Source organism: Drosophila sulfurigaster, chromosome 2L (assembly GCF_023558435.1).
Source record: "Drosophila sulfurigaster albostrigata strain 15112-1811.04 chromosome 2L, ASM2355843v2, whole genome shotgun sequence".
NCBI classification, from domain to species: Eukaryota; Metazoa; Arthropoda; class Insecta; order Diptera; family Drosophilidae; genus Drosophila; species Drosophila sulfurigaster.
Window position 1 is genome coordinate 26,099,966 of NC_084881.1, and position 20,749 is coordinate 26,120,714.

General features: G+C 37.0%; 7 protein-coding genes and 1 non-coding gene across 8 annotated transcripts; 4 read left to right on the forward strand and 4 right to left on the reverse strand.

The window, feature by feature from the left end:
* The first annotated feature begins 114 nt into the window (after window positions 1–114).
* On the forward strand, window positions 115–1,563 carry LOC133850255 (small ribosomal subunit protein uS5). The gene is made up of 2 exons (XM_062286300.1): window positions 115–270; window positions 674–1,563. Exon 2 carries the CDS (start codon window positions 675–677, stop codon window positions 1,479–1,481), a length of 807 nt encoding a protein of 268 aa, XP_062142284.1. The 5' UTR covers window positions 115–270; window position 674; the 3' UTR covers window positions 1,482–1,563.
* Window positions 1,564–1,632: 69 nt separating this feature from the next.
* On the reverse strand, window positions 1,633–2,624 carry LOC133850256 (rRNA-processing protein FCF1 homolog). The gene is made up of 2 exons (XM_062286301.1): window positions 2,489–2,624; window positions 1,633–2,429 (listed from the first exon to the last, which is right to left on the reverse strand). The coding sequence occupies exons 1-2, from the start codon at window positions 2,489–2,491 to the stop codon at window positions 1,830–1,832; spliced, it is 603 nt and encodes a 200-aa protein (XP_062142285.1). The 5' UTR covers window positions 2,492–2,624; the 3' UTR covers window positions 1,633–1,829.
* A 215-nt stretch (window positions 2,625–2,839) lies between these two features.
* LOC133835417 (small nucleolar RNA Z5) lies at window positions 2,840–2,956 on the forward strand. The gene has a single exon (XR_009893573.1). It is a non-coding gene; the product is annotated as a small nucleolar RNA Z5 (small nucleolar RNA).
* An 898-nt stretch (window positions 2,957–3,854) lies between these two features.
* On the forward strand, window positions 3,855–5,987 carry LOC133850251 (mitochondrial DNA helicase). Its single transcript, XM_062286291.1, has 3 exons — window positions 3,855–4,236; window positions 4,302–4,742; window positions 4,803–5,987. The coding sequence occupies exons 1-3, from the start codon at window positions 3,945–3,947 to the stop codon at window positions 5,900–5,902; spliced, it is 1,833 nt and encodes a 610-aa protein (XP_062142275.1). The 5' UTR covers window positions 3,855–3,944; the 3' UTR covers window positions 5,903–5,987.
* LOC133850257 (cysteine-rich PDZ-binding protein) lies at window positions 5,904–6,427 on the reverse strand. Its single transcript, XM_062286302.1, has 2 exons — window positions 6,163–6,427; window positions 5,904–6,108 (listed from the first exon to the last, which is right to left on the reverse strand). The coding sequence occupies exons 1-2, from the start codon at window positions 6,324–6,326 to the stop codon at window positions 5,979–5,981; spliced, it is 294 nt and encodes a 97-aa protein (XP_062142286.1). The 5' UTR covers window positions 6,327–6,427; the 3' UTR covers window positions 5,904–5,978.
* A 268-nt stretch (window positions 6,428–6,695) lies between these two features.
* Window positions 6,696–7,485, forward strand: LOC133848299 (putative RNA polymerase II subunit B1 CTD phosphatase RPAP2 homolog). The gene is given in 6 exon segments (XM_062283800.1): window positions 6,696–6,727; window positions 6,789–6,813; window positions 6,815–6,901; window positions 6,961–7,058; window positions 7,118–7,181; window positions 7,183–7,485. Coding segments are annotated over 6 exon segments (450 nt in total). The 3' UTR covers window positions 7,327–7,485.
* LOC133850254 (FK506-binding protein 59) lies at window positions 7,343–9,365 on the reverse strand. The gene is made up of 8 exons (XM_062286298.1): window positions 9,086–9,365; window positions 8,881–9,023; window positions 8,700–8,820; window positions 8,475–8,613; window positions 8,058–8,418; window positions 7,885–7,995; window positions 7,690–7,827; window positions 7,343–7,634 (listed from the first exon to the last, which is right to left on the reverse strand). Exons 1-8 carry the CDS (start codon window positions 9,282–9,284, stop codon window positions 7,521–7,523), a joined length of 1,326 nt encoding a protein of 441 aa, XP_062142282.1. The 5' UTR covers window positions 9,285–9,365; the 3' UTR covers window positions 7,343–7,520.
* A 6,901-nt stretch (window positions 9,366–16,266) lies between these two features.
* On the reverse strand, window positions 16,267–19,725 carry LOC133850201 (transient receptor potential cation channel protein painless-like). Its single transcript, XM_062286233.1, has 3 exons — window positions 19,449–19,725; window positions 17,013–19,221; window positions 16,267–16,950 (listed from the first exon to the last, which is right to left on the reverse strand). Exons 2-3 carry the CDS (start codon window positions 19,113–19,115, stop codon window positions 16,489–16,491), a joined length of 2,565 nt encoding a protein of 854 aa, XP_062142217.1. The 5' UTR covers window positions 19,116–19,221; window positions 19,449–19,725; the 3' UTR covers window positions 16,267–16,488.
* Between the last annotated feature and the right edge of the window lie 1,024 nt (window positions 19,726–20,749).

Consider the following 20,749-nt stretch of genomic DNA (forward strand, 5'->3'; position numbering starts at 1 on the left):
TTCGAAAGGTGGTATGGGTATAGAACGATAAAAAATTAATCTTCTTAAATGTTTTTCCGTTATTTTCAACTTACCAGTATTTTAAATAGTCACTAAAAATCAACGGGCCAACAGGCATACAACATTTCAAAATTGTTCAGTATATTAGTATATTTTTTCATCTGCTTGGCGTATGTGAACGGTCTCACCTCGGTCACCCTGGCCGCTTCGCTTGGAATTTCTCGCTCATTTGGTTTTTGTCTTCACTCCATACAGTTTATACAACTACAAGTAAGCATATATTTTACATTTAATTTAATTCTTAATTCATTTAAAATGTTAATAATTTATGCGGGTGTGCCATGTATTGTTTATTGAGCTTTTAAATTATAAATTACAACTCTGATTTTATTGGAAATTTATGATTTAAAGACGTGAAAATCTTTTCACCACGTGTTTCAAAATGGCGACGATAGACTCATAGAACACGCATGCAATTGGTACAAAATGTATAAAATAAATGCTTAAATGATGAATACCTTAAATTCCTTTTGCGGTTTCCACCAGAAAGCGTTAACGCGCTTAAAGATGGCCAAAGGCGTCTGATACAAAAGCATTGTAAACTCTTGAAATATTTATAGTTCGTGTTTAACCTCAATTATTCTAATGTATTTTGTGTTTACTTAAATTACAGAATGGCGGACGCAGCTCCAGCCCGTAGTGGATTCCGAGGTGGTTTTGGCTCTCGCGGTGGTCGTGGTGGACGCGGTCGTGGCCGTGGACGCGGTGCACGCGGTCGTGGTGGCAAGGAAGATTCCAAGGAATGGGTTCCAGTCACCAAGCTAGGCCGTTTGGTTCGCGAAGGCAAGATCAAGTCCCTGGAGGAGATCTACCTTTACTCGTTGCCCATCAAAGAGTTCGAGATCATTGATTTCTTCTTGGGCTCTGCTCTGCGTGATGAGGTCCTCAAGATCATGCCCGTCCAGAAGCAGACGCGTGCTGGTCAGCGTACCCGTTTCAAGGCCTTTGTTGCCATCGGTGACAACAATGGTCACATCGGTCTGGGCGTTAAGTGCAGCAAGGAAGTAGCCACCGCCATTCGTGGTGCCATCATCTTGGCCAAGCTCTCCGTTGTCCCCGTTCGTCGTGGATACTGGGGTAACAAGATCGGCAAGCCCCACACCGTGCCCTGCAAGGTCACTGGCAAGTGCGGTTCCGTCTCCGTGCGTCTGATCCCAGCTCCCCGTGGTACTGGCATCGTGTCGGCTCCCGTTCCCAAGAAGCTGTTGACCATGGCTGGTATTGAGGATTGCTACACATCGGCTCGTGGCTCCACCGGCACTCTGGGTAACTTCGCCAAGGCTACCTATGCTGCCATTGCCAAGACCTACGCCTACTTGACACCCGATTTGTGGAAGGAGATGCCTCTGGGCTCCACACCCTACCAGGCATACTCTGACTTCTTGTCCAAGCCAACGGCTCGTCTGCACGCCGATGCTTAAGGTATCACCATTGTGATCATCATGAAGCAGCCAGCTTGATTCAATAAAAGCAAAAACGTCATTTAAAATATAATCAAACAAATCGTTTCACTTCTGCGTCAACAAATCACACCTGGGAATAATCAATTTTTCTTTTTATTTACGCTTCTGCTTTTGATTATGATTCGGTATTGATAAAAATTACTATAAGTCAAGCCAGTTTAACATCCATTAATTTGATCTAAAATTTATTGATACGGATTGAGCAGAGGCCTGTAGACGATTTTATAAGAAACAAAATTTGATTTCAGCACTTAACGTATATTTAAAATTATATCAAGTTTGCAGTAAAATTAATCTTATGTAGAACTAAGCTTTCACGCCGTAAGCCTCCGGCATACGCTCAATGGCGTATTTATGGGCAGCCACATACATAATGGGCACGCCGGGTATCTTGCGTATACGGTTCTTCAGATCCTTATCGTTGGTGGCCACAATATAGCACTTATGCTGACGCACTCGCTCCACCAGGCAGTCATCGGCATACGTTCCCTTGTGTAAGCAGGGAAGACGCTCAAATCGTGGATCGGAGATGATGCGCAGGGCTAGCTTGTATTTGTTGCCCAGCTTTTCCAACTCGGCACGCACACAGTCCGATATGTAAGGTATGCACTTGGCATACAAGCAGTCCATCATATTTTGCACGATATCCAGTTTGTTTTTGATGCTAAAATTTATGAAATTTGTATCGAGCACAATGTGATAAGGCGGCCCCAGTTGTGTGTTGTATTGGAAGAAGAGTGCCGAGCTTTGTTGTGTGGCTTCGTGTACTTTCATTTCATGCGGATCCTTGGCCTTCTTCCGAGTCTTGCGTACTTGTTCCTTAATCCGAGAATCGGTTGGCTTCAACAGACGCTTTAGTTGACCATTGCGCTGCTTTTGTATCTTTTTGGTTTTCTTTTGCTTGCCCTAAAGTATAAACACATCATTTTGAAAATAGAAGTTTAAAGCTACATTTAGTTATTTACCATTTTCTAGTACGAAATTTAAAAATAAACAAATGAAGTCCGAATTCAACAACTGCACGTGTTGTATTTTTGTTGCCGCTAACAGCTGGCAGCTGTTCACGCAGCGATTACCACAATTCCCATTGCAACTCTGCAAAAAGAACGGTCGGCTGTTCATACAGAGTTGCTTAAATATATCGATTACTCGTTGAGCCAGTGCAACTATGATATACAACCCTGCAGTTATCGAATGGCGGGTTATCAGATCTTTCTTGGTTAACCACGTGCGCCAAAATTCATTTTCATTCAGCATTTTGTGAAAGATGGTAAGTTCTCTCCGCAAATTTTGTTAATTGCTTAAATAATAAATGCCACAAATTGATGAAACTGATGACGAGACTGAATGAACATTTTCTCGCTTTTATATTGTATTTTTCAATATAATTGCGTACAACATTTGTTTAATTAAGATGAATCGGCAATCTGATGGCACAATTAGTAAATGCTTTGATCATTAAAATCTAAATTTGGAATGTAATTAAAATATTTTTTTTTTGTTTTGCAGGCTTGAACTTGTAACTATGGTTAATGTGCTCGCGCATTAAATTGAAACATGAATTATAAGGTAAGAATCTTCAAAAAAAATTCTTAAAAAAGACAGCATGATGAATTTTTACACAGACCTGTACTGAGTAGACCCATGCGGAAAAATGTAAACTGATGCAAACAATAAAAAATGCACTGCAAATAGTATAATTTCCAAAATTACTAATGAAATATTTAATATTATTTTAGGAATTGTCCTAGAAGCGCCTAAGATGGCTGTCCCCTAATGGAGCCTTTGTGCCTTCAACGTAAAGTGAGGTTATGGCAATATGGATGCATTCTTCGGCATTGAAGTGAAAAGGTAAGATTTTTTTTCTAAAGCTACCACGTGTTTAAGTACACCGCCTCAAATGATGAATACCTTTAATTCCTTTTGCGGTTTCCACCAGAAAGCGTTAACGCGCTTAAAGATGGCCAAAGGCGTCTGATCAATATAATTTATAATATAGTACTTGCATTCCTATATTGCCTTATATTTAATAAAAGAATTTCCTCTTTTGTTTTGCAGCATGATGCATTTTGCTGAGTCCGGCACTGCTGTACCATCAATTTAAACTGAATAAATTTGATTACATAAAAAAAAACATTACTGCATTTATTATTTTGTATGTATTTATTATAAGAGCGAAAAACAAACAACCGCTGTCCATAGGCGTGTGTAGGGTTAGGTCGAGCTGTAATTGTATGCAAGCTCGTGTACATATACAACGTTATCTCAGTGTGTGATTGTACAAGACAGCCATAAGTATCGGCTAAATACGGGGTGGTAATATTGCATTGTTCATTTTCAAAAAGTACTCGGTATGAGCGCGTCGAGCATTGACATACGCCCTGTGTGCGCATAAACGCTGTGGACGAATCACCTTGTGTCATGAGACTCGCCGGTTTAATTAAACAATCGCTATTGCGTGTGAATAAAACCCGATGCCGGCTGTATGCAACAAGTGTGGATAGCGAAGCATTGGCACTTGACACCAGAGAGTATCTAGACTTTAAAAAGCAACTGCGACAACACAATGTATTCAATAAGGATGGATACACGTGCCTGCAATTGGAATGTCGGCTGTGTGAGCGCTACAACAACAAAAACAACCAATTTCAGCCGGCTGCAGCATCAACGGCGCGTACACAGGGTCCACAAGCTTACATAAACAAACGAACGGGTAAAAGCAAATCGGTGAATGTGTTGTGACGTCACAACTCACGTATTTTATTATTTACATACAAGGTGCCTTCATTTGTCCCCAATGCGACGTAAAAACAACATTATCGCAAGCTATCGCCGCATACCAAGCTCCAGCTTCTGTTGGTTATCGAAGAGCACCAATTCAAAATATCGATTACACGTCGCGCTTTCCCAATCTTGTTGATGTGACACCTGAAGCATGTGAAGCTCTAGGAATTAAGGGCTTGAAGGAGGCACAGTTGAATGCCATTGGGGCCAAGTATGATGCGGAGCAGCAGCTGTTGCACTTTGAACTGCGCAATGCGGCACAGCATCTGGTGGGCGAAAAGGTGCTTCACCTAGAAGATCGCAGGGAGGAAATATTCCAAGGCAGCAGTTGCTCTGGCCTCTTGTTGCACACGGGTGCTGGCAACAAGAGCAAGGCCGTGCTGGTCAGCAATCTGATCGATTACATTGTGCTGGCCACGCAAAACATCGAGACGCGTAAGTCATTTGCTCCTATGTCCATTAGCAACCTCTTAAATTTTCACTTTTTACCGACAGATTGCATCATTTGCTTGCCACATGCGTTGCAACAGCTGCCACAGGAATGTCTGCCCGCGTTGGAGCGTTTCAAAGAGTTGGTCTTCTGGCTCCACTACGACAACACTCACAGTTGGGATGCAGCACGTGCCTTTGCGCAGAAAATGGATGAGAAGCGTTGTCTGCTCATACGACCCACAGAAACGGAACCAGCGCCACATGTGGCACTGCGCAAACGCCTCAACGTGCGGCACATCTTGGCCAAAGCGACGCCGGTGCGTCACAAATCCATCACAACATTTAGTGCGCTGCGCAACGACATTCTGAGCGAGCTGCAAAATATAGAGAAAGTCAATGGAGTGAAGTGGAAGCGATTTCCCGTGCTCAACAAATTGTTAAAGGGACATCGCAAGGGCGAGCTCACGATACTCACTGGACCTACGGGCAGCGGCAAGACGACGTTCACTAGCGAGTACTCGCTTGATCTGGCCATGCAGGGCGTGACCACATTGTGGGGTTCCTTTGAGATACGCAACACACGACTCGCAGCTACATTATTGCGTCAATTCGTTGGCTATCCACTCGACGATAAGCTGCAGGAATTTGATCATTGGGCCACCGAGTTTGAGCGACTGCCCATGTATTTTATGACCTTCCATGGGCAGCAGCCGCTAAAGCCGGTGCTGGAGGCCATAGAGCATGCTCAATATGTACATGACATTGCTCATGTGATCATCGACAATCTGCAGTTTATGATGGGCGTTTCATCATCACATCGCGGCGATAAGTTTTGGGAACAGGATGCGATTATTGCGGCCTTTCGAGGCTTTGCCACTAAACACAATGTACACGTTACTCTCGTCATGCATCCACGCAAGGAACGGCAGGAGGATGAGCTGACCACCAGCTCGGTGTTTGGCACAGCGAAGGCAACCCAAGAAGCGGACAATGTGCTGATCATACAGGACAAACGTTTGACAGCAGTGCGTGGCAAGAAGTACCTGCAAGTAGCCAAGAATCGCTATAGTGGAGACTTGGGCATTATGCCGCTGGAGTTCGACAAAGATGCACTAAGTTATGCGAAGCGGAGACGTGATAAGGCGACGCCAAATGACAGTTGACTGTAGTGAGAATCTATATTTAAATTATATAACTAATTTAAGCCTAAAGTGTTGAACCAATTATAGTTTAGTTTGTTTATGTAGAGCTTTGTTTGTAGTTCTTAGTGTTTAATATCTTTTTGCCGCACATGGCACAAATTGCTTTTTTGTAGGAGCATGCTTGACAATAGTGTGCGCCCATTTGATGCACCTTCTGCCGGCAAATGCTGCAAGCAAACGATAGATTAGATAAGAAGCGTTCTAATATCTTCAACACTTACCGACAAGGAGCCAAAGTGTTGCCTATGGGGTTAAAACGCTGTTTGGAAGATGACAATGCCTTGTTCTCGTTGATTTTGCGTCCGCCGGCAGCGGCATTGCTTGTCCGCCATGGATTTGGTGCCGATACCTTCGACAACTTGGACTCGCACTTTTCACAAACCATTTTATTAGATATATCAAATATTTATATTTGGGTTTGTTTTGTTTCTGCAATTTATTTACATTTGCAGCTGACTGTTATCGCTTGGCAATGCGAACTGCGTGCGTTATCGATATTACATTATCGTATACCAACTCGTTGGTACTAAATATAAAATATGAAGATATTCAACAATATAGCAAATAGCAATTAATTATGCTCTTATGCTTTCCTGTACTTATTGTTTATTGCTCCAAGTACTAATAGTGGCTGTAGGCTCAAAAGCGCGCTAAGGAGCTGCTATCGAATATCATGCGGAATTTGTTATCGTTATGAGATTATCGAATCTTGGCGAAGTGCTATCAACATATCTATCTAGCTAATAAACAAAACATGTCGACTAATAAAAAGAATGAACAATTGAGGTGGGTTCTCTAATTAATAACAAATGACTTTTATGCCAACTTTCTTATTTTCTGATTCCAGAGAACAACTAATAGCGGCAGTGATTAAAAAAGCGCGCTGCGCTTGCCAGAGCGCATCAGATAGTTGTCACGCTTTTAGAGCCACAAATCGAGGAAGCTGCATTTATTGACATGGTGAGAAAACAAATAAATAACAAAATATATAAAATTAATGAGGAAATTGTTTAACACAGCTGGCTGAAATTGGACCGGAAAACTATGCAGACGTTGTGGAAGAGCGACACATAAACAAATTATGTGGTTATCCACTATGTGCAGTTGCAGTCGAAAAGTAAACAAAACATTTGTCGAGTTAATGTTGCAATATTATTAATTTTATATAAATTTTAGAGTAACCACAAAGAAGTACCAAATCTGTGGAATTAAGAATAAAGTGTACGATTTAACGGAGCGTAAAAAAGTTCTGCAGTGGCCAATGCTTCAAGGCATCGGAATATATCAAATCACAAATTCCCACATCTCCTTTGTGGCTCCGCGACAAAGAACAGAGACCAAACTTTAAATTATTTCCAATTAAAAATGATCCTACACCACTGTGATTTCGACTTTAAATGCTATATGCTAAGTGACTATTTATTACAATCCATTTTAATGTTTTCATTCAGAAATTGGGCAGTTTACAATGCAGCGAACTTGCCAGATTTAAACAATGAATTATAATAATAAAAATTGTTGTGTTAAGCAATTAAGTATTGTAAGGAATATCAGCATATGTGCTGGTTTAGTTTTAATTTTAAATCATGATTATATTGTCGCGCTCCAACGTTAAATCAGCTTCACGTTTCGCATCCTCTTCGGACCATTCGCCACACTGATCCAACACATCTGTCTCGCGCGGAGGATCCGTCTACAAAAAAAATTGGATATTATAATCGAAACACTGGCAAGTACGTTGTACATACCTCTTTGTCGTTGGCAGCCAACTTGGCAAACATATTGGCGTACAACTTCTTTTCCTTGTCCTTGTTCTGCTTGATTTTTTGCTTGCAAATAACAATGTGATTGGCAGCAGCCTTGTTGGTTGGCTCCAGTTCGATAACCTTAAAAATAAGAAATCAGTTAGTAAATGCATTACAAAGACTGTCTTAATGACTCACTTTCTGAAAATCATCCAAAGCCTCTTCCAGCTCATTAATAACCAGGTTGCATTGTCCCCGACGATACAAGGCCTTTACATTGTTCGCATCCAGCTCGAGCACAGCATTGCACTACAAAAGTCAAGAGGATAATATAGTAAAAGTATTTGATGAAGTTGGATAGTTGAACGCACCTCCTGCTTGGCTTCAAAGTGATTATTCGATTTCTGATGGCTCAGCGCAATGTTGCTGTGTGTGGCCACCTTCAGAGTCTTAACCTCATCGCTAGTATTATCTTTCAGACTGGGCAACAGATTCTTGCATTTCGTGTACATCTTAATCGCCAGTTCATAGTTCTCTTTCTTGAAATAGTTTGTACCCTTCTCCTTGTACACTTTAGCCTCGGCAACGCGCTCGTCATCACTCAGTTTCCACTCTTCCAGACCTTTACCACAATCCAGCAACTTGACAGTATATTCAATGGTCGAGTTTGGTGGTATCTTAAAGCTTTCACTGCCCTTGTTACCAAATGCATATTTTGACTGAATTTTGATTCTGAAAGGAACAATTACATGTAGAACATATAGCTAATAATGAATAGTAAACTATACTTGGATGTTTCGCCTATGTTCATTTTTTCCAGAGCCAGTTCCAGACCTTCGACAATACCGTTGGCGCTACCTTCGCCATAATCAAACTCTACATCGCGTTCCTCAAACACTTTGCCATCGAAGGTGCCAGAAATGTGTGCTGCAAAAAGGCAGATAGACACCCCGGTTAACCACAAAAAATGTAGAAATATGTAACCACAGTTGGCGCTTGATAGCGACACGAACCCTTGACAAAAGCACCATCGCTGGGCGAGCGTTTCTTATCGCTTTGTTCCAGAATGGTGCGCTCAATGCTGCCATCTTGATTGGGACTCAAATCCTCGCCTTTCCACCCCAACATTTCAAGCTGCAATTAAATGGTAATGTTAACTCCGCTTCAAGGATTGCAATACGAAGTCAAACTTACCTCAAAGATGAGCGTGGCATCTGGTGGAATACTTGGTGGGCTGCCAGCAGCGCCATAAGCATAATTCGAAGCACATGTTAGAAAACAACGCTCACCCACTTTCATGGTAGCGACACCCATATCAAAAGCCTTGATTACATGACCTGCAAATATAGCAATTTATTTCAATACATGCAGTATGTATTTTCACTGCTAGTTCTCTCACCTTTGCCCAACTCAAATTCAAAGGGTTCATTGCGAGCCACGCTAGAATCGAATTCGGTGCCGTCCACAAGACGGCCGGTATAATGAAGTGAGACTTTGCAGCCGTTGTTTGGCGTGTCCGCGCCAGTTCCCTCCTTCAGGATTTCCTTAAGCACACCGCCATCTCCAGACAGATCGAGTTTCTTTGTTTCTTCCGACATTTTCTCAGTGATATTTGTTACAAAGTCGCTGCAAATTCAACACTAATCTGCCTACTCTGTCGCCTTTCTTGTTCGCACGAAAAACTATCGAAGCAATATCGCTTATCGATTATATTTATATTTTAGTTTCTTATCGATGTATGAAATTGGTGGCATGGTTGATTGAATACATTCCTATCGATTACATAGCTTTGCTAACAGCCGTATTATTTAAATTCAAATAATTTCACATCATATAATAGAAAAAATTATGTTGTGTTTTTCTCTATTTTATGATTCGTAAACTGCACCACAATTTGTTTCATTAAAATTCTATGCCGCAAGGACACATGATAAGATGAGTTGCCATATGATACCTGATAGCTTCGAATTTGCTCAGTTTTTCGTTCCTCGTTTTAGTTCTTGGAATGCATACATATATATGTACATATATACATACATACATACATACAGAAAACCAAATGTGCCGCGAAAATAAAAATGAATCCCAATTTGTGTTAAAAAAAAACATCTACACACAGAGCAGTGCAGCCACAGGAGGATTTTTTGCCTACCGCCTCTTGATTGTCAAAGGTTTTTATTCATTTGTTTTTGACAAATTCAACAAATTTTATAAATTATGCATAAGTATGCATGTACATACATACATACATACATAATATGTATTACATATGTATGTAATGCTTGACAAAATTTACAACAAAGTACTAATTTTCTTATTTCTTTGTACTACACACGATCCTAAACACAAAAGATTGATATGATTTTATGAAGTTTACATGGTTTATTAAATACATATTATATAGAACTTAACAGTTAAATTCAGATTCATGTTTTTGAGATTATTTTATCTTGTGTATCGAATTTCCTGTAAGATAGTTTCTATACGCTTTATAGCCTCAGTCTGCTGTTGTTGTAAGCTAATTTGCATGTTCATTTGATCCTTCATCGTAATTTCCAACTGATTTAATTTTCTTCGAAAATCTTTTCTATCATTATTCAGCTCTATGTCCAGACTGGTTTTTTGTTCCTTGTTCGAATTTTTCTCAGCAATTTCGACTACACGTTTGAACGAATTATAGTCAAAGAGAATATCCATTTTGAATCCGAAACGCATTTTCTGCGGGCTAATGAATTGAAAAGTATTTTCGTCGTCAAAAAAAGTCGTAAGTTTATCGTTGGCATTAGCTTCAATACGAGTATTACTATTACAATAGTATATATTAATTAATAGCGGATAACAAAATTTTGTTATCGTTATCTTATTTATCAAATTATGAGAGACTCTGGAAGAAAGCCGAGTTGATGTATTCCAATTCTTATAGATAGTCAGTTTTTCATAGGTTAGCAGTATATTGACGCGATATGTGGCACTAAAAATTTCCGCTTGGTTTTGAATCAACTGTAAGATTTAAAATTTATAATTAAAGAGATCTACAATTAATGTAATTATTTGCAAACTAACCTGAATGTCGTTCAATGCCTTCGCGACTAGAAGATTAAATAACGAAATTCCCACGATGATGACAAACACAAATAATAGAAGATATTGCCATAAACTTGTAATATTAGCACTGCTAGCATCGTATTCCCCGGTTCACATTATAAATGACTTCATGAATGCCGAACTGAGGGCATCAAAATTCAAGCTTAAAGTATCCGTGGCATTCGTTGTCTCCGTTGAATTTCCGAATTCTCTATGGAAACATACTCCAAATGTTACCACCACCAAAATTAGTATTCCCGATTCAATTACGGTGTTGATCACCGCAAAGAGCATCCCAAAAGGTTTTGCTATACAAGTTACAGGCATTGCTATCATATATGAAAATAGTTTGAGACATGCTGATAGCATTACAAATGTCTGAATTTGAATCTTGTGTTCATTTAAAATAATGTATAAGAAAGACAAGACGCCTAGTGAGATATCCAGCCAAAGTGGTGCAACATCACGAATGACTAAAATGTAACATATAAAGCAGCCACAGATCACTGAGATATCAGTACCCGTTGTATGCATTACGAACAAAGATATTGTTAACAGAGCCACTTAGCTAACTTTACATAATCGACTTGTAGTTTTGGTGTTTCTAAGACATATTTTTCTTTAAAAGACTTTGACTTTTTAAGGAATTCATAATAAAAGTCCTTTGATTGTAAACTCAATATTTGGCGTAGCACATTTAAGGTGTTTTTATCGCCCGTCGCGTAGCTTTCCAATATATTATGCATAAAGTCAATATCGAAATTGGAATCCTTTCGCCTAGATATCATCTCTTCAAGATTGTCTCTTTTAAGTTCTGTATGCTTTTCCATATGGTCAGTTTCCAAATAGTTCCACGCCTCTTTGGCAATTAAATCCGCTGTTGTATATCGCCGAAGCAGTCTGTAGATTAGCTCGAATTTATCATTTGGAGTCAACTCAGTATTCTTCTTCACGTAGCTCAACGGTACTTCCCCGGAATTATCCATTGCATTCACTTCTGCGCCATTTAGAAGCAAGAGTTCCATGCACTCACGAATTTCACCAGCATTTTCTGAAGTTAAATGGCTGGCTAAAAAGTTGAGTGCTGTTTGGTTTTCGTATTTATGATCTATGTCTTTTATAACAGCTTTTCGCTTGGATGTTTCGGATACATTTTTCTGCGGCAATAATTCAATGGATTCCTCAACTTCATCAGCTGAGAAGCGATCGACATTACTATTTTCTACATTTATTGTCACAGAGTTGTGGTTCCCGTCTCCTCTTCTTTATTATATGTCTTTTTGATTGTTTCAGTAGACATTTTCTCATTTTTCTTTTTTTTATTAGTCTTGGCACTGACGTCGTGTTTTTCTTGCTCAAAATTAATTAACAGATATAAATTACTGAAATGTAAAGATTCGGCAGCAAGTTTATGGCAGCTTTTCCAGTCTCATTATTCACCTAAAATTAGTGTACAAAATTATTATCAGACATCAGAATGAATCATTAATTTAACCGATAAGATGCTGGCATAGTAACATATGTACATATATATATTAATGCTTTAAAGCTAAAGCTGACAAATCTTCGGTTTCTAAATTATATTGACAACTTCCTCGCTCAGTTCGAAAAAAATAATAAAAAAAAAAAATGTTGAAGATTGATTAAATATTGTTTACGGAAACAAATACTTTCCAAGCAAGAAGAATCACTATAGTTGGTTAATTTTCAAAAGTTATATCTGCATTTTTTTAAGTTTATTTTAAATATAAACGGGTGTTCGCTAACATTTCATAGACTAAATAATCGTATCATTTTTTATATTGAGAAAAATAACTATTTTTTCTTTTAGATAATTGTATGGTAAATAAGTGATGTATATATTTGAGTACTTACGTAATTCCTATTACATCCTTTTTGTAAACATAGTTTTAAGAATTGTGCTCGTTGCGGTCTTGATAACAAGTTCTCAAAAATTGGTGTTAAATCGTGAATAGACATTTTCTTAATGGCTTTCGCAAACTCTGCGAAATTGTCCGCCTCAATGTAAGACTCCATTTTTCGATTCGTGATTTTTTTTTAATATTAGAAGTCTAAAATATTTAATTTAAGGATATTTATTTCCAAATCCACAACAGCGAAATAACAATGAAATTTACCGATGTGTCAGACTCTTTTGAAATCCTATAGTATACTAGTCAGCTTCACCCTCATCTTCAACTCAATCAAAAATATATAATATATAATTATTAAAATCAATCTGACTTACGATAAGCTTTTATTATTTGATCCATATATAAAGTTATTTCTTCTGACTAATTGCCACAGCCAATCACAATTAACGAGAATTCTATGATACTGTTTTATTTATTTTTTTATTTGTTATTTATATATTTGTTATATATTTTCATCATTTTTACTATAAATTGTTAAGGGAGTCATTCTATAAAAGAATAGATTTATTTTTTGAGAGCCAAGAAACATAAGTAATGTTTTATATCGGTGAATTAAATAAGCTTACCTGGTTAGTAAAGCAAATATATATTTTAATCTAGATTCAAATTATTTAAAATCTTAAAAGAAAATACATGATTTTTGAGATTATTTTATTTTAGCTTACTAATTTCTCATAAGATACTGCTGAGCTGCTGCTGCGATATAATTTGTATATAGTAGTTTATAGCAATTTGTAGATGATCTAAATTATTTGGAAAATCTTCTTCATAATTATAAAGTTTTTGCTCTATTTCTTGACTAGTTTGCTGTTTCTTGCTTGAATGTTTTTCAGAAATTTCGACTGTACGTTATGAATTATGAGTTATGAGTGAATTGTGGTCAACATAATAATTCGTTTTGAATACTCTTTATGTTTTATGATATATTTATTTCGTTTGAGTACGCCAATAATTGTTTACGTTGTTTTTACTGCAGCTCTTTTCTAAGCATAGTTTTAGGAATCGAGTCGACAACAATTTCTCGTAAATGTTTATTAAGGCCGACTTCCACAATATTTAATGTTTAATTTCAAAGTCTGTGAAATTGTCCGCCTCCATTTCGATTTACTCAATATTCGATTCGTGTTTTTTTTATTCATAGGAATATATTTAACCCTCTAGTGCCCAAGACCGCCTCTAGACGGGTAATGATAAAAGTACCGTTATTTTATTCTTTTCATTCCTTTTGAATCGGTTTTGCGTTTCTTCTAATTCGGGGAAGTCCAAAAATTAAGTTGGTTGCGTTTGGTATACATACTAGAGCTTGCGCAAGCTGCTGTATTCATTTGAAGTAGAAAATTTGTGCAACTCGGACGAAGTAATTATTTTGTAAGAAGTGCATAATGTAAATATTTTTTTAAAATATTATGAATAGTTTGCTGCTGGAAAAAAAATTGTACCGTGTTGCTGATAGTCTCAAGGGCGCAAAAAACGCAACCCACACTAAAAATAAGTTTTCGTTAGCTTTTTATTGCATTTATAAAGTAGCCCGTCTAGAGGCGGTCTTGGGACAATTCGGGAAAAAAAAATGTATGAGGTAAGTTTGAAAGGGAAACAATCTATGACATATTTAAGTACAAATAATTGCTTCAGTAGACATGGAACGACGACAAGTGAATAAGCTATCAGTTCTCCCTCCAAGGATTCTGCCGACCACGATCCTTTATACAAAATACGGCCGCTCGTGAATCATTTCAATGACAAGTTTCAATTAGTTCCGATGCGTCAACGCTTATCTGTGGATGAACAAATGTGTGCAACGAAGATGAAGACCTTTCTTAGACAATACTTACCAGACAAACCACACAAGTGGGGAGTGAAATTCTTCAATTTGTGTGATTCTTCTGGCTTTTGCTATAATTTCGAGATATATTGTGGAGCAGGTGACAACGTTGTTCAAACAGGCTCACCAGATCTTGGTGCGGCAGCAAATGTAGTTGTTCGATTGTCTCGAAATGTTCCGGATTTCAAAAATCAGATAATCTACTTTGACAATTATTATACTTCGTTGCTGCTTCTTGTATATCTCAAGTCCCCGGGGAATATTTTCTTTGGGAACTATTCGCTCGAATCGCATTCCAAATTGTAAGCTGCCAACTGACAGCGACCTCAAAAAACAAGTGCGTGGATATTCTACAGAATTTTGTGGATCTGTATCAGGAGTCGAACTGTCTTTGACGATTTGGAAGGACAATAAGGCAGTCCGACTTGCTTCGACTTACGCGGGCATAAAGCCTTTCCTGAATGAAACGAATCCAAAAAGTCAGGTTTCACGTTTTGTTCGATCCGAAAAAAAAAGTACGTTGACATAAATTGCCCAAATGTTATCCACAAATACAACAGCCACATGGGCGGTGTCGACTTAATGGACGGACTTATAGGTCGATATAAAATTCCCGTAAAGAGCAACAAGTATACAAATCGACTATTTACGCATATGCTTGATTTGGCCATGGTAAACGCTTACATTTTGTTCCACCGAATAAACCAGCCAGATGCTAATAACGCAAAATACCAATTGCCAAACTTTCGATCAGAGATCGCATATGTGCTTTGTATGCTACAAACTCCTAATCTGCCAAAAGGACCCGGGCGCCCTCGACAAGTTGATGGAAAGCAAAATAAATGCACAGGGAGGAAAACTTTCCTTTCGATTAATAATGTACGTTATGATGCCGTCGAGCATTTTCCAATGTTTTTATCACGCGCTGACAAAAAAGCTTGTAAGCTTCCTGGTTGTACTTCCGAAACTCAAATTGTCTGCAGTAAATGTAATATAAACCTGTGATTTTCCCAGAAAAAAGACTGTTTCTATGATTTTCATCACAAATAAGTAAACGAACTTTTTGTACATAAATATTTGAAGCTTTGTGAATTTAAGTGACTTTAGTTTTAATTGTTATTTTATTTGTTTTTGGTGCTCACCTTAATATCATTTATAATAAAACATGTGAACAAAAGAATTTATTACCTAATTTTTTGTTGGCCTAGCTTCCCAAAGCCGCCTCTAGGCGGTCCAAGGTTATAGTCATATAAAACTCGATCCGAGCAAAAATAAATTTTTTTTTAAAACAAACATTCACTTTTGATAAATACTGAATCCAAAAATAATTTTTTTTTGGAAAGAAAATTTGGGCACTAGAGGGTTAATTTATATTAATTTCAAACTGCAACAACCGACTTGAGGTAATGTAGTATATTTTTCAGGTCGATTTTTTTCTGACATGGTTATAGTTTTCAGTATTTTTTCCGTAAGGCGATTTTTATCGAAATGAGGTGAAAAAAATGAACTCACCTCACTACAATGGGAAGAAAAGCAAGGCAATGTTATAAAAATTTAACTATTTCTTTTAATATATCATCATGAGTCACAAAAAGAATTTTATTTATAGTAATTTTTTAATTTTTAAGATACGTTTTGTATAAGTCTTGACAGATTTATTTTAGGCAATTAATTACGAAAGTTTTATATCGATGAATCTAATGTTTGATAAAACGAAATATTCATTTCTGATAAATTGGTTATACAAATTAATAGAAACAACACTAGAAATGATATTAAAATTATATGATGTTTTTGAGATTATATTCTTTGTAAGATGGTTTCAAAACGCTTAAATTATTGCTCGATAATCTCAGTTTGTTGTTGCTGCTAACTAATTTGCATGAAGATCAATTGTTGCTTCATCGCACTTTGCAACTCATCTTTTTTTTTTTTGAAGTCTTCTCTACAATTATTCAGTCGCTACTCAATTTCTTGACTAGTTTGCGGTTCCTTGCTCGAATTTTTCTCAGCAATTTCGACTGCACGTTTGAACAACTTATAGTCAATGGCATTAGTTTTAAATGAATCGAAAATCGATTTTTTAAGGGTAGTGATATCAACTTTATGGCCAACCGAAGACGATGATAAGACACGATCAGTATTGTTGTTTTGTGAACAATTACTATTCTTTGCACTATCGGCTGCATTAACTTCAATAACAATATCACTCTTATTTCTATTCTTATAGTAAACAGTCGATATTTTTAGAGGATAATTGTATTGACGTATCGTAATCTGTCTTAAAGAATTATCGGACGGCCTTTTGAAAAGTTTAAACTGATCAAATTTATTCCAGAACGGTGCGTAAAGTAAGACTTCACAGGTGTTCAGAAAATTGATGCGATTTATGGCGCTAAAAATCTCCGCTTGATTCTGAATTAACTGTAAAAACAAAATTGTTGTAATATGAGATCTAAAAATAATTAAATTATTTGCAAACTAACCTGAATGTCGTTCAATGCTTTCGCCACGAGCAGATTAAATAAAGAAATTCCCACGATGATGACAAACACAAATAATAGAAGATATTGCCATAGACTTGTAATATTAATATTACCAGCGTCGTACTCTCCAGTTGCCATTATAGTTGATTTCATTAGTGCCGAAGCGAAGGTATCAAAATCGAAGCTTATAGAGTCCGTTTCATTAGCTGACTTCACTTGCGTTCCAAATAAAAGAAGATATTGCCATAGACTTGTAATATTAATATTACCAGCATCGTACTCTCCATTTGCCATTATCGTTGATTTCATTAGTGCCGAAGCGAAGGTGTCAAAGTCGAAGCTTATAGACTCCGTTTTATTAGCTGACTTCACTTGCGTTCCATTTCCGTTTTGAATGTAGAAGCATAATCCGAATAGAAAGACCACCAATATAAGTATCCTTAATTTGAATACAGTGTTGATAACCATGAATAGCATACGAAAAGGTTTCGATATCCACGCGATGGGCATCAAACTCATGTGAGAAAATAGCCTGAAACATGAAGCTAGCACTGCGAATGTCTCGAAATTTCGAGATGTGCACCATGGACAGCATACAATTATTGAAAGGATGATAACTAAGATATCCAGGCCATTGACGAAAGGTTCGCGGAAGTAGTGCACAGGTGAAATTTTATACTGGACCACCTCGTGAATAATGAGGTAAACGATGAAGGGCAAACAGGCGTATGAGATTGAACGATAATCCGATACAATAAGTGTGGTTAGAAGTATTATAAAAATTAAGTATATGGCGAAATGAGTGTAAAAGAATTTGGAATACTTTTGCCATTTGTGTACCAGAATAGTCGACACTATTGGATGATTAAGTAAATGGTGTAGATTTCTCGATTTCTTGATATGAGCGATGGTCGACATATCATTGTAACGTAGGGTGGGATTTGTATTGGGTCCGTTTGGTGGATGGCAAATATTTGTAAAGTCCATGGTTATATTGCTATCATTCGATTTGACAGCATCCATTTGAATGCAGTAGTCCAAATGCTCTTCAATGACCTCAGGTCGGATGTTCTTGATCGGCAGCCCTTTGTAGTCGTTCCTCATGCCCATATATGCTCCATGACGTAACAGCACTCTGACCGCCACTTCGTTGCGCTTCAAAGCTGCATAACTTAATAGAGGAAGTCCCTCTTCATCCGCAGCACTAGCGAGGCCATTTCTTCTCTTTAGCAGTATTTGCAATAGTTCTACATGTTTTATGTGTTCTTCTTCTTTGTCGAATTCTGAAGGCATCGTTTCAATAAAGTCCTTAGCGAGTTCCACATAATCGATTTGCAGATTGGGTGTATTTAGCAGCTCTTGAATGACTTTTTTGCCATAAGACTTACACATAAGAGGGAAATCAATATCAATATCTTTTCTTGAGAATGTACCCAATATTTGTTGCAGCATCTTCATGGCATTTACGTCGCCTCGATTGGCGTATCTTTCCAATAGATTTTTTATATAGTTACCTTGCAGTGAATTGTTTCTTCTATAAACATCCGATAGTCGTCGTTTTAAATAGAGGTCTTCTTTATCTTTTTGTTGATTCTCTCGCTTAAATATCATCTCTTCAAGATTGTCTCTATTAAGTTCTGAATGCTTTTTCATATGGATAGTTTCCAAATAGTTCCATGCCTCTTTGGCAATTAAATCCGCTGTTGTATATCGCTGAAGCAGCATGTAAATTAGCTCGTATTTATCATTTGGACTCAACTCAGTGTTCTTTAACACGTAGCTCAACGGTACTTCCCCGGAATCATCCATTGCATTCACTGCGGCGCCATTTCGAAGCAAGAGTTCCATGCACTCACGAACTTCACCAGCATTTTCTGAAGTTAAATGGCTGGCTAAATTGTTGAGTGCCGTTTGGTTTTTGTATTTATGATCTATATCTTCTATATATTTAGAGTTGGGTATATCGGGTATATTTATGACCACAGATTTGTCCATCTTGCCCTCGATCTTATCTGCAGTCTTTAAGATAGATTTGGGAGAGGTAGTTGCCGTGTTCTTCTTCTTATTGAACGTTTCTTTGATTGCTTCCCCGCTGGGGCACATTTTGGGTAATCGTATTGGTGTCAAAATAAATTAACAGGAATAGATTAGTGAAATGCAATGATTCGGCAGCATAGTTTATGGCAGCTTTTCCAGTATCACAATTCACCTAAAAAAAAAAAAAATGTTTCAGATCAGTATATAAAATTGCTTTTAGTTCAAAAAGAAATTAATACATATACATACATAAAAACTATTTATGGATTTATTACCAATTAAAATACAATAAAATCAAAATTATCAATGACTAATCTACATATATGTTAAGACTCTCGTGGTAAAAGATAAGTACATTTTTAATTCATTCATTGTATTAAATTCGGCATAAGTACTTACATAGTTTTTATTACAGCCTTTTTCTAAACATAATTTTAGGAATCGTGAACGTTGCGGCATTGATAGCAATTTTTCATAAACATTTGTTAATTCGCTGGCATCTTTCACGTTCGTAATGGCGTTCTCAAAATCCGTGTAATTGCCAACTTCTATATAATTCTCCATTTTAAATTAGCCAATATTATTTTTTTGTATATTCAATTTATATTAATTTAACAAACTACTTGAACAGCAAATTAACTATACAACTGACCGAAGTGACTGACTCTTGTGAAATGGTATAGTATATTTAGCAGATGGATTTATCGATCTGCTACGATCGATATATTTCAGTATTTTTTCAGTTACACGCTTATGGAGGTGAGATGAAACTGAAATAACGATTCGATGGCTAGAGATGAGTTGCCGTACGATAGCCGTACGATTATATAGAAAACCAAATGTGCCGCGAAAATAAAAATTAATCCCAATTTGTGTTAAAAAAAACATCCACACACAGAGCAGCGCAGCCACAGGAGGAATTTTTGCCAACCGCATCTCGATTGTCAAAGGTTTATATAATTTTTTTTTTTCAAATTCAACAAATTTTAAAAATTATGCATAAGTATGCATAAACATACATATGTAATGCTTGACAAAATTTGCAGCAAAGTACAAATTTTCTTATTTTTTTGTACATGAGAAGAAATGTATTTCTTAAAACTACACACTATCCTAAACAAAAAAAGATTGATATGATTTTATTAAGTTTACATGGTTTATTAAACATATATGATAAAGAACTTCGTTACATTAACAGTTAAATTCAGATTCATATTTTTGAGATTATTTTATTTTGTGTGCCGAATTTCCTGTAATATAGTTTCTATACGCTTAATAGTCTCAGTCTGCTGTTGCTGTAAGCTAATTTGCATGGAGTTCATTTGATTCCCCATCGCAATTTCCAACTGATTTAATTTTATTCCAAAATCGATTATATAACTATAAAGCTCTATTTCCTCACTGGTTTGTTGTTCCTCTTTCGAATTTTTCTCAGCAATTTGGAGTACACGTTTAAACGAATTATAGTCGAAGTGATTATCCATTTTGATTAATCCGAAAAACCGTTTCTTTGGGCTAACGAATTCATTAGAATGATCAGTCGTGCCTTTATCGGTGGCATTAGCTTCAATATTACTATTACAATCTTTTATATTGGTATAGTAAAAAAGTCATTTTTAGCGGATAATTAAATTTTCGCATCGTTATATTCTTTAACAAATTATGAGACGGCTTCTTGCAAAGCCGAGTTAATGTAATCC